The 16504-nt window shown below is 35.7% G+C and overlaps 1 protein-coding gene across 6 annotated transcripts in view; it reads right to left on the bottom strand.

Moving 5' to 3' along the window:
- Positions 1–9136: 9136 nt before the first annotated feature.
- The window catches only part of CadN (neural cadherin), a 1307274-nt gene continuing 1299906 nt past the window's right edge, over positions 9137–16504 (bottom strand). For all 6 annotated transcript variants that reach the window (XM_090383767.1, XM_090383766.1, XM_090383769.1 and 3 more), the window contains one exon: positions 9137–13185. In XM_090383767.1, the coding sequence (XP_090239893.1) occupies positions 12926–13185 (260 nt within the window). In that variant the 3' untranslated portion in view covers positions 9137–12925. The remainder of the gene's footprint in view (positions 13186–16504) is intronic.

The raw sequence follows: 16504 nt of genomic DNA, 5'->3' as shown, positions 1-16504 counted from the left end.
AATATTCTGGCTTATGTTACCATTTATGGACAAATTCAATGGAAAAGTTAGGTGAAACACAAGCAGTTGCTCTTGACATCTCAAAGGCTTTCGATCGTGTTTGGCATAAAGGTCTTCTAAACAAGCTTCCATCTTATGGTTTGCCAACTGTTTTTTGTAATTGGTTGTCCAGTTTTCTCTCTCTCTCTGATTGCTCACTGAGGGTGAGGGTAGATGGTTCTCTGTCTTCTAACTTTCCTCTAATGCTGGTGTCCCCAAAGTTCAGTTCTTTTCCCCACTCTTTTCCTCTTGTATATTAATGACCTTCTTCCATTTACTGGAAGAAGTAAATGGAAGAAGGTCATTAGTTTTGCCAATGATAGCACATTGCATTCCACTTTCCATTTTGAGAAACATTCCCCTGCTCAATCAGCTTCAACTTCTCGAATATCCGCTACCAATTCCTGAAATGCCGAGCCCCAGATAATTCTCCAGTGGGGCAAAGACAACTTAGTTGATTTCAATCCTTCTAAAACTCAGTCTTGTCTTATATCTCGCAAAAAAGGATTCTTCTGCTCCTATGCTTATCTTTGGTGACACTCCGATTTCTAGGCAAAATGATATATCTCTTTTGGGAATTACCCTGACTTCTAATCTCTCTTGGCGCAAGCACATTAGAAATATTGCTTCCTCTGCATCTAAAAAACTTGGTTTTCTCTTTCGCTCTCAGTGTTACTTTTCTTCCAAACAGCTGCTCACTCTGTATAAATCGCAAATCCACCCTACCATGGAATATTGTTCCCACATTTGGGGTGGTGCCCCCAAAACCTCTCTCAGGCTTCTTGATTCCATTCAGAAGAGGACAGTTAGGTTAATTAATGATTCATCTCTAACAGTGTCTCTTCACTCGCTGTCTCAGAGACGTACTGTTTCTGCTGCATGCCTCTTCTACAGATATTTCCACAGGCACTGTTCTTCTGATTTGGCTTCTATAATTCCCGCTCTCTCCTTCAAAACAGTCTGAACACATGCAGCCACCAGCCAACATCCATTTACTGTCCAACTTCAAACTCACAGAACCAACTTTTCATCTTCCTCATTTATTTATTCAACTGCTGTTTTTTGGAACAACCTTCCTTCATACATATTTCCTGAAAATTACAGTCTACAGAAGTTCAAGTCCAATACAACCCAAGCACGGTACTAGGTGTTTGGGATTTGCATAAAAAAAAAAAAATAATAATAATAAAATGAATGAAGGAGAATTTTTCATGGCTATAAATGACACTAGACCCTTTTACGGGCCATGAATTCAAATTGTGGGGGAAGGTGTATAAACTGGATTATGGGAAGTTTTCTTTAGCCAGCAAATTGCAAATTACTGGACTAAGTTACTCTCTGTGGGGGGGGGGCGAGTAGTTGAAGTTGACAGCTTAGGGAAATTCAAAGATCAGCTGGATGATCAGCACTATGTAAATTCCTCCCCTGTTGGCTGGTGCAGCAAAAGCCTAGGGCTTTCTTGCACTGTATGGCTAATTCTAATAGTAACTCCTTGATTTAGAGTAAAATCACCAGTACTAATATTAAAAGCTTTAGTTTAAGTGAATTAATTTTCATTGATTACATCTAATTAAAAGATGTATTATGATTGTATAGACCAATTTACTTCTTGTTCAATCAGAGAAGGTGGAATATAACTGAAGGAAACCACACTGCCCTCCACTAAAGTGGATAATCGGCTCCAGTTGAAAAATAGAACTTCTAAGAATTCCTCCATTCACCATTGCGATTTGACCCCAATATTTCAAACTAATGCACGTATTACCACTGATTGTCACAGAATACATTTCTAGGAATTTATAAATTGTCCATGTAATATCAAGGCTAACTGCTCTTTTGTTGGTTGAAAGCAACATTACATTACAAATGAATAGCATACTTCATACATTTGTAGTGCAATATTGAAGAACTTAATGCATATCACAAACTGAGACTATAGCATGCTAATATGAGTTGTTCATGTCTTTTTATTATTAGTTTTCCAAGTTGTGGATTTGAGTGTACATAGCATGTTAATTTAACTAGGTGTTAGAGAATGTGATACAGATTATAATGCTGCTTCAGGGAAAGAAAGATGACTGCAATATAGTCTGCATAAGTGGTTTCTAAGGTGGAATTTGGTTTTGATCTGTGTATTGTGAAGGCCTCCTTCAATTCTATGTTATATGTACATTTGACACACATGCTCTGTGAGTATATTTTGAACAGTTAGCCCCACTGCAAGAGTTTCATCATTAGGGATGGCTGGAGGATGGTCAGTTGCCCCAGGCATGAACATTGGAGTTGGGTCTTGTATGTATGAGGTGGGAGCAGAAATGGCTGACCTGATAAAGCATTTTCCTTAGGGCCTATACTTTTCCTTCTTAAGATACTGTAATATGTAAATATCCCCTTCCACACATAAATCCATATTTATATGTGGGGAGGTTACAAATAACACTGCTTTCCATTTTGTTTTTCTGTTGTTACTGCCTGGGGTCAGTATTGTATGGTTTACCCTCTTTTAGAAATGGGCTTACCCTCTTTTAGAAATGACTACGTTTGTCCACTAGTTGACCTAGAGCAACTATTTTTTTTTATCATTAAATTCTGATTTTTGAATTTAGAAATTTCTGAACACTGCTTGTTTACTCATTTAGATTCATTATGTTCACTCTTTGGCACAAGGTCACTAATTGAGGCTAGCCATCATCTGATGATGGAATCAAATAGTTCTGAAACCAGCCACAGCAGCCTTTGAGTTTTTAATAAATAACAGATTCACCTACTAGGTGATGTTATGAGCTGCCATTCCTTCTCTGCCATTACTTCCCCCAGGAAGTAATGGCAGAGAAGCATTATTTTCTCCAACTATTTCAATACCTGCATTGAAATAGTACACTCTTTTTGTACTTAAATTCATCTTAAAACTTTTTCAGGGCCCTAGCAGAACTTACCCAAAAAAATTTGATGTCAATCTGACTTTTCTATATTAGGTAATGCCTAGACTTGCAAAACATACTTCCATTAATAATTGCCAAATTTTCATCGATCAGATTTCAATGAAATTTGGAATGGCTTGGCAAATATTTGTACAAATCACCAATATAAAATTTTATTAAAATCCTTGCACTGAGAATAAAGTTGTTACATGTGGGTGGATGGACATGGTGGAGACGATAATGCTTTATGCATTTGCATAAAGTGCTTTATGCAAATGCATAAAACACTTTAAACATTCCTTAATCATTTGACTGTGCAAATGCCGATTTGCATATTGCACAGGCTGATAAATATAAAAGAACTTGTGTGGGGGTACCAAACACAGCCCTCCCCCAACCAAGTGGCAGAGTATCTAGGGTAGTACTGAAATTTCATTATAACGAATAACACTGATAAATATTTCAAAACCATTATTTGTTCAAATAAATTCTTCTGAACTTTTCTAATAAACAGTTTACTGTGTTATTTTACTTAAATATTGAATCTAAAACTGGTAATTAATAAATAAACAAAATGACAAAATATATACTACAAAAGTAAAGTACTGTATTTGTTCTTAGTTCTGAAAGCATATTTTATTTATAAGAAATGCAGTACATTAAATATAACTTATCATAACTTTCAAATTTTTCTTTCTTGGTTTTTCTCACTGAGGGGGGGGGAGACTAAGTAGTCAGTAGTTACATGAATTTGCCATTTTACAAACCACAACACCAATTTTTGGAGGGCTGGTGAAACTGCATGCCACCCATGAGGGTCCCAGATGGATGGTTTAGTTGGTCGTTAAAGAGCACAGGGATAATCTGTTTTTGGATTTGTGGACATCTTTTAAAATGCAATGATTCTGATTATATCACCATAAAAATAATTTAAATTATCAAAATTGTCTTGATGTGTACCACCATAGCTGAGTGGTAATGCACGAGACACCTGTGGGTGCATTTGAATTGACAGTGATTCAGTCTTGCATGACTGCCAAATATGGTGATATGCTTTTATTTTATTTTGTGAACTCCTCCGACCCTCAAGACCATCTCAGATTATTAACAGAAAAAATTATTTAAAACATAAGGGCAGGAGTGGGAGTTAATTACATTATGTGAGTCAAACCAATCTTTGGAAACTTGTATGCTTTGCTGCTCACAAGGAAATTAAAAAATAAGAACAGACATTCTACGACATGTGAACAAATTTTTCTTCCCATAATTCAATTTGAATAGAAAACTTTGCTCCCGAAATAAATTTTAAGTTCTAAAGGTGCTAATGAGCCCATATAGCACCTGTCAAAGATAGCATAAGTTACAAGTGGTTGCTAATGTGATTGGAACAAAGAAAGATGAACTATTATTTGGGACTGTTTCACTGTTGTACTATTAAGTATAACAGTGAAATAGTTCCAAATAGTAGTTCCTGTGAAATAACACAGTTATTAGTCTTAGTACTGGCAAATGATGCAAGAAGGCAAACTTATAAAGAATCAACCAAAAAAAGAAAGAAAACCTTCCTGCATGCCTGTCCAGTGATTTGTGTAGTTCTTGGCAATTTATTCAAACTACCCACTTCCACAACACCACACAGAAGTTTGTTTTTTCCAACAATCAACCACCCACTGACTGAAAGCAAACTTCTGCATGTCTATCTTGCAACCATCCTTCCTCACGTGTTGTCTGAGCACGAGGAAGAATGCCATCAGCATTGAGCTTGTCCAACCTGTTCAATGTCTTAAAACACTTCAGTCAGATCAGCCTGCTGGTGCCTAGTTTTCAGATGTTGCTATTTGAAAAACTAAAGCCTTTTTTGGTAAGAGCATCCTTACCAATCTCTTTGCCTTTCTCTGCACTTGTTCCAGCCGCTCTACATCCTACCTAAAACGAGGTCACCAGACATGTATGCAGTACTCAAGATGTGCAGCCTAACCATTTTCTTGTACAATAGGATAATCACCTCCTCATTACTGCTAGCAAAATTCCTGGATGTCATTGATAAAACTCCATGAGCAATCCTGGCAGCCTCTCTGCACTGCTCAGAATACTTCATATCTGAATGCACAATTGCCACCAGGTCTTTTTCATTTTCCACTGCCTGAGTATAGTATCACACAAACACTTGGTACATTAATTTGGGATTACTGCTACCCGTATGCAGTACCTTGCAATTGTCAATGTTAAAATTCAACTGCCATATCTCAGCTCATTTGCCTAGATCTTGTTGCAGTAACTTAACTTGATTAATGTCATCAACCACCTGGCCAACCTTTGTGTTATCTGTAAACTTACACATTAAGCCTGATATACTTTCATCGCTATCATTAATAAATATAAAAAACAATGGGCTCAACATTGAACCCTGTGGAATTCCACTAATAGCATCCATTGATAACTACTCTCTGTCTTCTCCCACTCAACCATCATGGCAGTAATTTGCCCTTAATGCCACACTGCCCCAATTTGTACAGCAGTAATTTATCTGTAACAGTATCAAAAGCTTTCCTGAAATTCAAGTATATTATACCAGAATATTTTTTTGCATCCGATTCCTTTGTTACTGCATCATGGTAACCAATGAGTTTGGTCAGACAAGATCACCTTTTAACAAATCCATGCTGTGACTGCAGTATAACTTCACTCCTGTATAGATGGTCCTACATTACTACTTTAACCAGTGACTCCATTACTTTCCTCAGAACAGATGTTAAGCTAAGAGGTCTGTAATAATGTATGTCATCATTTGCTATCCCCCTTTGTGAATTGAGGATACATTCACACATCTCTAGTCAATGGGGAACTCTCCTGAATTCAGAGATGCTCTCATAATTATGGCTAAGGGTTTGCTTACTTCCTTTGCTTGTTATAATTTGATAGAGCCATCCACCCAGGGTGCCATTTTCACGTTTGGCTTCAATTTCTCTTCCACTTTCCATTCAGTTACCCCAACATCATTTAGTTCCCTGTTGGAGTTTGATAAAACTTCTGGCATCCCCATCTCTAAAGAATTTATCATGTATGAAGGCAGAAGGAAAATATCCATTTAGTTTGCCAGCAACTTAAGCAGGATCATTAAGAGTTAATCCATCGATATCAAGTGGACCGGTGTGATTCTCTGGTCCACTTGATTGCTACTTTGCATTCTTTGTCAGAGATGTCTCTTAATCCGATTAACCTCCTTTCTGCTTTGATTGCAGAATAGTTTATATCTATCGTAGACTTCTGTATCACCCTGATAATTTATATGCATTTTTCATCTCTGCTACAAGCCTCATCAGCTCATCTGACATCCATTTAGGTTAAAGTCTTGAACAGTATTTCTTGGTTGGTATGAAAATCCTAGTAGTTTGTACAATTACTTTGCTGAATGTTTCACATTTAGAATATGCTGGTGATAACATCATCAGCTGGTCCCACTGCATAGAATTTAAAAACTGTCCGAGACCACTGTAGTGACCGTTATGAAAGCAAAAGCCCTTCCCTTTACTTTTGACAGTAGTTAGGTGTTTAAGTAAATCCCACATTAGTACACTGAACAGTACCACCCATTGGGTCTTTTACCTCCAGATTCTTAAAGGATGAAGTTGTGCTGATAGTGAGATCAAGAGTATTGCTTCCTCTTCATGTATTTCTAACTTGCTGTGTAGAAAACAGTCATCCAATAAATCTGCAAAAGTCTTGCTAGTGTGGCCAACCCACAAGTTCCAGATATTCTGATTTAATGCCCTACTCTATTTCTCTATATAATTGTTTGTTTTACTCATCACAGTCACTAGGCCTATAACACACTGCTACTCTCATTTTAATTTTGCAGTGCTTATGTCAACCAAACTGACTCAACATTGCATTGCACTGGCCATCCATATCAACTGGATGAATTGCCTTAGATTTACTATGCTTCTTATCTAAGAGCAGCCCCCCTTCCTGTCCCATCTGTATACACCGTACTCTCCATATTCTAATTCTGTCTGAGTGACAATACATCTCCAATATTCCTACAATGTATGTTGATGACTTGATCAGTACTTCAAATTTATTTATTATGCCCCTAACATTAGTGTACGTACAAGCATACGTGCACCTATTCTTATTCTTAGTTACCCTAACATAGCCCATAAACACTGGTGTTCAAAGAAAATGTATCACCCCTTAAAATTGTAATTGTCGTGCGAATAACGTAAGCATAAGGCAATATTTCTTACAAATTGCATCAGATAAGATTGACACGTGTAAGTGATGACATAATATTGCATCAGCTGTTACTTTCAGCTATATAAGCACGCTCTGCAAGAGTTGTAGTCATTCCTTGCTTGTGTCAGGATGGCAAGTGATGTGCAGTTGATGCCACGGAGAAAGAGTGCTATTGTTGCTTTACGTGAGGAAGGATATTCTTCTCGCCATATTGCTTATAGAGTGCCTTGTAATCAGTCGACAGTGATAGATTTCGATCCAAACTCAAGAATACTGGTTGTTTGAAAAAAAAAAAAAAAAAAGGAACAGGACGCAAACGAGTCTCTACAGCAAAACAGGACTGCGTTTTGAAGTGCTTATGCCTTAAAAACTATAAAGCATCTTCGTCTGGGCTGAAAAGAGAATGGGAAGAACATACAGGAATGGTAGCAAGTGTAGTAACAGTCAGAAGACACCTCTTCAAAAATGGATTTGTAGCCCGTTGTCCTAAGAAGAAGCCCCTCCTACACAAAAAATGAAAAAGGCCCGATTAATTTGGTGTAGGAGCATGTCAAATGACTCAAGCAGTGGAAGTCAGTTATTTTCTTGGACGAGAAGCAATTCAACCTGCACGGCTCTGATGGGAGACAAACGATTTGCCGTATATGTGGTGAAGAATACCATCCAGACTGTATGGTGTCTACAGTGAAATTTTCTATGAGGCAAATGATATGGGGATGCATTTCGTATCGCGGGGTAGGTCACATGCAATTTATAAAAGGTTCCGTAAATGCCAATGGACACCTGGCTATATTGGAAGGCAAATTGCTGCCAACCATTAGAGACCATTTCAACCAGCCAAGTAACTGCATCTTTCAGGATGACTCTGCTCCTTGTCATCAGGGGGCGAAAAGTGTAAGTAGGCACTTCTGTAGTTACTTTAGCTTCATTTCTGCATTAGAGGTTTGACAGTAATGTGTTTACATTTGTTACAGGTGAAAAAAATGGTTGGAAGAACAGTCCATTACAACTGTTAGCTGGCCAGGAAACAGCCTAGACCTGAATCCTATAGAGAACTGTTGGCGTCATGTGGAATCTGCAGTTGCCAGAAAGAAATCAAAGACCCTTCGTGAACTTCAGGAAGCCATAATTCGTGTTTGGAACCATGAACTATCAGTTGAATATCTTCAGAAATTGGCCTCAGTGTGCTGCTGTCATCAGGGCTAGAGGCAGTTTAACTAAATATTAGTTTGCACCTGGTGAACTTTTCATTTTGTTTTCCATTTAAAATGATAAACTGAAGAAAATTGAGGGCTTCTGATAACATTTCAGCCATAATTGTTGTGTTTACCAAAACTGTTGTATAAAGGTTGCAAATTCTAATTTTGGAATATTTTGAGAGCAATTGTCAAATATTACTTAGCTTTGCCTTAACTAATAATAAATATCTTTTGTTTATATTTCTAAGGCGCCTCCGTAGCCAGGTGGGAAGGAGCAGCAGTGCGTACCATACGCTTCTTGATTAGACCGGGGTTCGAGCCTGTCACCACCAAATACGGAGGAAGCTAAAGGTCAGGGAATGACCACCGCATATCCCAAAGCAATATGGCCTTAGTTGCTAATGTTCCTAAAAACCAAATAACAACAACAACAACATGTTTATATTTCTATTTGTGATGCTGCTAGATATTAATGACTAATATTTACTTTTTTCCATGATGGCCCACAGCAGGTTTGCAACACTCAACACCTTGCTTTCCAGGCTGAAAATCCACATAATTTTCATAAGTTTTATTCAGCCTTTTAAATGTCAATGAGTAGTATATTTGTAAAATAATACAAGTTTCACATGGTTTGATTTTTGGTGTAGACTTACACTGTTATTGTATGTAAAAGGAATGAGAGTTAACACCAGGATTTTTTAGAAGTACTTTATTTATTTGACTTGCAACCAATGCACTTGAACCAAAACCTGAGTTGGCTACAAATGACATTAAAATTACATAAAAATAAATAAATAAAAAAAGTTTTAAAAAATTTCGACACAGTTAATACACATTCATAACACTGCTAAAAATAAAATAATAAACAGAATAATTACACAAAAATTCTGAGTAAAAAATTCTCTGAAATAAATCTGCATCATGGGAATCTATGGCAGGAGTTGTTGGTTAGTATGGGCACTACAGTGTTCTGTAAGAGCATGGCAGAAAAGGGAATGACTATAACTAGGCACTTTAGGTCTGTATAAAACAAAACTTGTCTGTCAGTAACATCAGGTATGGGCAGTGGATCGCTTCTGCAAAGCTCATTACACATCTCTATAAGAAATTACTTATTAGCATGATATCGATCTAAATTAATGATACTGGACAGGATAAAATTGACAAAACTGCCTAAAGATAGGTGCAAGTGCAGACAAGAGAGCTTCATTTTAAAAGAATGAGTACATATAATAAGAAAATGAGTGGATGTATAAACTGACCACAAAAACGTTTTCTTTTCTGCGTGGCCTGTAAGGTTTGTAAATGATGCTCTTGAAGCATGTATTCAGAGCTGACATTGTTGATTGTCTTAATTAGTGATGCACACTAACTGATTTGTGAAAATCAACGTTCTGATATACTTTATAATCTGAAAATTATTTTCGCTTATTTTTTATACATAAATTTACATCAAAATATAACAGCCTCTTATTAAAGGGAATTTGAAAACTATAGCTATGTAGCTTTACTGAATAATAAATTATGTTCAAAATTTTCGATATGAAAAATACTCCTGCTACTTTTACTGTGTGTAAAATGACTAGTAATCATTAATTAAATTAATTAATTTTTATGATTTACTTAGTTTTTATTTGTATATAAGTTAGAAATATAGTCCACGACAAGCACAAAATTACTATTTCAACTGAATTTTTCCCATTGGCTGTTAATATTCCCAGATCCATTATGAGAAAGTATGCCTTACAACCTGGCTACACTACCTAAAATTATAAGAAGCATAAGAATATACTTTGTCAAAAAGGGTAAATAGGCTATATGAAAAGATTATTAATAAAAATTTCCATTCTTTGAAGAAATATCAATATAAAACTGTCAATATACATGTAAAATGTGTCAGTATCTTAAATATAAATTTAAGCTTTTACTTTGTTTAAAAGGCAGATTACAAAGTGATGCTACAAATCTTATCAATTTTGAATACTCAGGATGATATTTTAAAATCAATGAAAGTGAAGTTATTAAAATTAGTTTACGTATGTGAGTAAATATTTTTTATATATATATATTTGTGTGTATGCGTGTGTGTGTATATATATACACACATATGCACACACATAGGAAGCAATAGTTGCCATTCCAAATGTTACTTCTAGACACCTCATTCTCTTCACAAGCCAGTAAATACTTTGTAAAAGTGTATAAAAATCTGACTAGTCTGCCCTCCACTGAATCCCTAGGGCAAACATAGAGGAACAGGCAAGGCAGTTGACAGTATTAGCTGTAAAATGCCCAAAGCCACACTCTTACAGATTCACTTTGTCTTGCCCAAAACTTGCACACCATGAATATGAAACACCGAGTGCATGATATAGTTAAACTTAAGAATAAACTATTTTCAAGAATTACATAATATGTCGTAGGAAGCATTTAATTAAATATACACTTTTCTAAATTAAATTACACAAAGAGCTGTCGTTCTAAGGTGCTCTTTTGAAATTCATTAAAGCCATGTTTTATGTAAAAGGACTTTTTTTTTTTTTTCTCTTCACAGACAGGCATATTTAATGCACATACATACATGCACGCACGCGCGTGCACACACAAACTCATTCACACTCATACACACACGTATACTTGCACATTCTCATCTACTGTGCTTTCTAAAGGTATTGGGAAATGCAGTTGTGATTTCTTAGATGAGATTCCACTAGTGAAACAAGCCCCTACAAGTGATTATGTGGGAGATGGCAGTTGATTTCAATGACAGGGTTGAGCAGAACACAATTCCCACAGTGGTACCTATTCGGAAACAAACTCCTTTAATTATCACACAGGCACAAAAATATATTCCATATATAACCACTTACAAATGTACAAGGGGAATATAAGTAGAAAAAATTGAATCTAGTATAAAGCAGAGGTACAGGTCTATAGGGAGGAAAATAAAGGGTGACACAAAGGGAAATAAGACCATGAGATTCATTGTTAACATCAAGCTGCCATTGCATTTATCTCCTTTGATTGCACAATGATTATGACTACTCACCTGATGATCACAAAGTTTGATTGGCAGTTAGTGATAATGCACCTAAGCTTTCCCCTGTACCCCTCCCAGAGAAATGAGGACTCTGCCATGATGGCTGAAATATCCCAAGATATTTGAAGAGGACAGTCAGCTAGTTTATTTAAAACCTTATAAATAAATAAAACATTTTAACGTGAACCATGATAATGATGCAACAAACTACCTTGGCACAACACACAATGTATATGACAGTGGCAAAAGTGGACAAGAACCAAAATAGAGGAAGGCATATAGTAATTTTAGGCAGTACTTAAATAATATTTATCTGTAGAATGGAGTTGGTAATGGAATGTTTTTAAAGACAAGAAATGGTATCACGGAGTGCAGGCACAGATCAGATGCAGGAATGGATACCATCCGCAGTAGCGCTAGTCTGCAATATATGTCTATATAATAACCAGTGCAAAGAAAGCTGTTTTCTTTTTATTTCCCCCTTAATATTTGGTCCTGTTTGGTTTGAGATTCAGTCATAATAAAGCAAGGAGCGATATCAGCTGTACAAAAATGAAATTCATTAAAAAGATGAAGCTATACAAACAGAACTCTACGTGAAACATGCACATTTCATGGCATATTGCCTTAGTGAAAGATAGCACCCCTTGCAGGGATGGTTGAGCATGTGCCAGGGATAGACTCAACTCTCTATACCCTTTAGAACCAAGTGGTTAAGATAGCACAGCAAAGCATTAGTTACTTAGCAAACCTCCTAATTAGACAGTCACTAAAAACAACAACAAACACAAGATTGCTAAGCTATAACACTGTAGGTGCTTTAGTACTTAAGATGAGCTTCACAGGTTAAATAGGTAATGCACATACATACATATATGACTTAAGACAACTGCTATGAGTACTCCTCAAGTTGTCAAACAATACTGCAAATTCAATAAGTTTCTAAAAGAGATCACAAAAGTGAGAACTGACATGAAAATGTACATAACACACAAATATTTTAAGATGAAATTCATTAATTTAATTTTTCACAAAACAGCAATAATGCCCATTCTCTAAACCAAAGTAGCACTGGTAGAAGTTTGACATTTCCTCTCCCACATATCCTTGTACATCACTGTGTTAAGTAAGTCTTGTCTACAGATTCATAGGTGAATGCAGTCATCTTTGTCTACCAGAAGTTTATTACATGTGCCTGAGAATTTCTCTAACATTCACATTTCTACATATCACACTATGGTACTACACAGTACAGGGAACCATCAAACACCAGTTTGCAGCTGTTGTTACATTTTGAATTGAGGTGGTATCACCTATGCAGAACACATTCTACATGTAGCAATGTTCCTATAATTTCATGCTCAGCCATCACACCCTTCCTTGGTCCTAAAGGGGATGGGAGACACCAATGGAATGCCAGTGCAAACATGTATTTGAAGTACAGCTAGGGGATGATGTGCGCACAGTAAGAATCCAAGATGAGATGACTAGTCTTCTTCACTTTCTCCTTGTCCATACATGTCTGCTAGTTTTTGGAAACGAGGACCCCAACCATTCAAGTAATCAAAGTCTTGCTCATTGTCATCTGTACCAGATGCTAAAGAGCTTAAAGAACCAGCAGTACTTCCACAACCTTCATATGCATAATTACGAAGATCATCAAATGGAGGAGCATTAGGGTCATTGTCAGCTTTATCTAGATGATCACGAATAAAATCACCAACATCTGGATGCACTCCTGGAGGTACTGTAAAAAAATAAAATGCTGTGAGTTCATATTAAAGTAATACATGCTTTATTTTTTACTGATATTTAAAGTACTTGATAGATTTATCGTAGATCATATCTTCTTGTAAAAGATATACTCTACTGCTTCCTGTGTTAGCTCTCATCCTGAATTACAGTATACTCAACATAGTTCTTACTTCTCACTCATGCGCATACACACACACCTTGTTCTGTGCAATCATTGGCAGAGTAAGCACTGGAGAAATGACAATCATAATACTCTCTAATAGTAAGTACGCAGCTTGAATAACAATAAACTACAGAATAATTCTTAAATAAACAATGTTTATTAATTAATATTAATTCTTAAATAAACAGACAAATTTTTAAGTTTTAGAGTGAACTGTGATGTGTAAAAAACTTATTACATAATTAAAATGTACATAATATTTTAGGATAATAATGGGAACACTACTGAGAAAAGAGGTACAGTAGAATGTCAGTTATCTGGAATAATTTGAAAGGCTGATCTTTTTTTTTATTAAAAGTAGTACAGTAAGCTCTGGTTATAGTGGTCATGTTTGCAAATTTAATTTTGATTATAATAAGCAAAAGATCGAGGTTACTACCTATTTATAACAGATTGTACAAACAAAAAGCCCAATAAATCGAAAACTGCAAATTGTTTTATGGTTGTGATCTCTAGAATTCTGTGACCTTCAGAAATGTGCTTTAGAGACTACTGGGTTTTCTCGGAAACCATGAGCGAATTTCAGATTAGTTTAGCTCCAGATTCGGTAAGAATAATATCGACCCAAAACTGTGTGATTTATTATTTTTCTCAATTTTTTATGGTAAAATGTAAACAAAAAGAAAATGCGTAATTTTAACATTGCAACAAAAAACAGGAATTATTGATAGAATTAGAAGAGGTGAAAATTTAGGAAATCTCTCCAAAGAGTTTAAATTGGGAACTTTAACAATTTACGACATCAAGAAAAATCCCAGTGTTATAACAGAATTTGTGTTGATTATGGACAGTGAAGAAGGATCTAACAGGAAAAAGACGACGTTAAAACTTGAAAATGCTGCTTTAGAGAGTGCACTCACATTATTTTTTTGTTTTCTTCAGAGCGAAGTTAAGATGAACCAGTGTCTGGCCAAATGTGTGAAAAAGCATTGGATTTTAATTGAAAATTAAGAGGTAATGAAGATTTTAAGGCAAGCACAGGTTGGCTGAAAAACTTTAAACTGAACTAGATATTCAGAGAGAAACTTTCTGCAGACAAATCGGCAGTGGTGTCCTTTGAAAGTAAGTTTGCTTCAGCTATAGCAAATTATGAGAAAGAAAATGAGTTATAATTGTTGTGTGTGCAAATGCCACTGGGACACACAGCTTGTCCGTGCTCATTATTGGTTAAGTCCAAAAACCGAGAGCATTTAAAAATCTTTCTAATTTTCCTGTTTTGCATAAAAATGCCTGGATGGATGTTTCTGTTTTCCGAGATTGGTTTATAATTTTTTTTTTTATTTAATTAATCTCATTTAATTTAATCATAAGGTAAGGTTAAATTTATTTTAAAAAATTATCCGGAAAATTTGACTATCTGGAAGAGGTCTGACATCAATTATTCTGGATAACTAACGCTCTACTGTAGTTTAAAATACTGGAACACAAACATTAGTTGGCAATGATGCTGCTATGTGGATGAAACTTTGGTTGTATGCATGTTAGCACTGTAAGAAAAACTGACTTTAGTGATAAATATTACATATAATCAAAGACCTTAATTCAGCAAATCATATTTTTAATATACGATTGAATAAATAATGGCTATTATAAAATAATTTTGAATGATATTAATAATGAGTAGAACAAAATTTCAGTTTTACAAAAGAAGTTTTCACCAGCATGTCCTGAGACAAGCTAACTACCCTTAGCCCTGACTTCTCAGACTTCTCTACACAAGTAACAAACAGGTGGCAAAACCATTATAATTGTAGTTCTTGGATTTCTCTGTTGTATCAATGGTTATCCTCAAACTAACTTTTTTTATATATATTTTAATTTTGTTCCTTCACTCTTTTCTGGCCTCTCAGTTCCCATTCTTCAATTTCCTCTTTTCCATAGCCACCCTCACTCCCTCCATCCATGTGCTTCTAGGTCTTCCTCTCTTTTTCCTTCTAGGGGTATCCATTCCGTTGCATTTTAGGTAGCCTCTCTTCCCCGTTCTAATCTTTTCTGTTCTATTCTGTCTATGATATATATATTTTTTTTTTTTTTTTGAGCATCCATTGCTTTTCTTATATCTTCATTCCTGACTTTCCAATCTAGATCTTCAATTTAGATGTACTCAAAAAAATTCATCTCAACAGCTAGTAATTTCTTCTTTTGCCTTTCCTTTATAGTCCAAACCTCAGATACATATAGTAGGATACTCTCGAAAATTGCATTATATATTAATTGTTTGGTTTTTGGAAGAATATTATTGCTCCATAATACTGAGTTCAACATTTCCAGGACCTTTCTTCCCTCATTAATTCTTCTTGCAATCTCATTTTCAGATGAGCCATCAATCTGCACAATAACTCCTAGATATATGAACTACTTCACATTCTTTATCCGTGTTCCATTAATGTTCAAAATGCCCCTCTGAATTTAACAAAATAGTTCACAAGGCTATTTTGTTAAATAGCCTTGTGAGCAATGAGATGATCTTCTCTCCTTCATATCTTAGTAACTCCATGTTCTCATTCCTTCAGGTCCAGGTGCCTTTCCATTTTTTCCTTTTTTTTTCCTTCTGTTTGTACATCCTCAAAGCTAATCCTTACTTCTCCTGTCCAGACGGTTTCAACTTTATTTCTAAATTCTTCTCTGTTTTCACTCAGTAGTTCTTCATAATATAAACACCATTCTTCTAATTTTATTACACCCAGATTAGTCTTTTGTTTATGCGATTGTTGCAAGCTCTTCAGCACCTTCCACGCTACAGCAGATCCCTCACAATCTATCTTGCTGTTTACTTCCGCACAGGTTATATCCCATGCCTCATTTTTTTTGCTTGGTCAATTTTAATCCTCTTTTATTTTTATCCCTATAGATGCTCCTGTGTTCATCACTTTTAAAGCTAAGCCATCTGAGGTATGCATCCTTTTTTCCTTTATTAGTTCTTTTAATTCTGAATTCATCCAGGTATGTGGTGTCTTTTTTATCCATTCTGCCCAATACTTCTGCAATCTTTGTTACTGTTGTTTTTAAGTGCTCATAAATGTCATCTAATGTCATAACTGTCATCTAATTCGTGGTTTAGTCTTATTCTGTACAGATCTGCAAAATA

Source organism: Mastigoproctus giganteus, chromosome 10 (assembly GCF_048544385.1).
Source record: "Mastigoproctus giganteus isolate SK-2022 chromosome 10, ASM4854438v1, whole genome shotgun sequence".
NCBI lineage: Eukaryota > Metazoa > Arthropoda > Arachnida > Uropygi > Thelyphonidae > Mastigoproctus > Mastigoproctus giganteus.
Note: the sequence above shows the minus strand (reverse complement) of the source record. Positions and strands in the feature narration are given on the sequence as shown.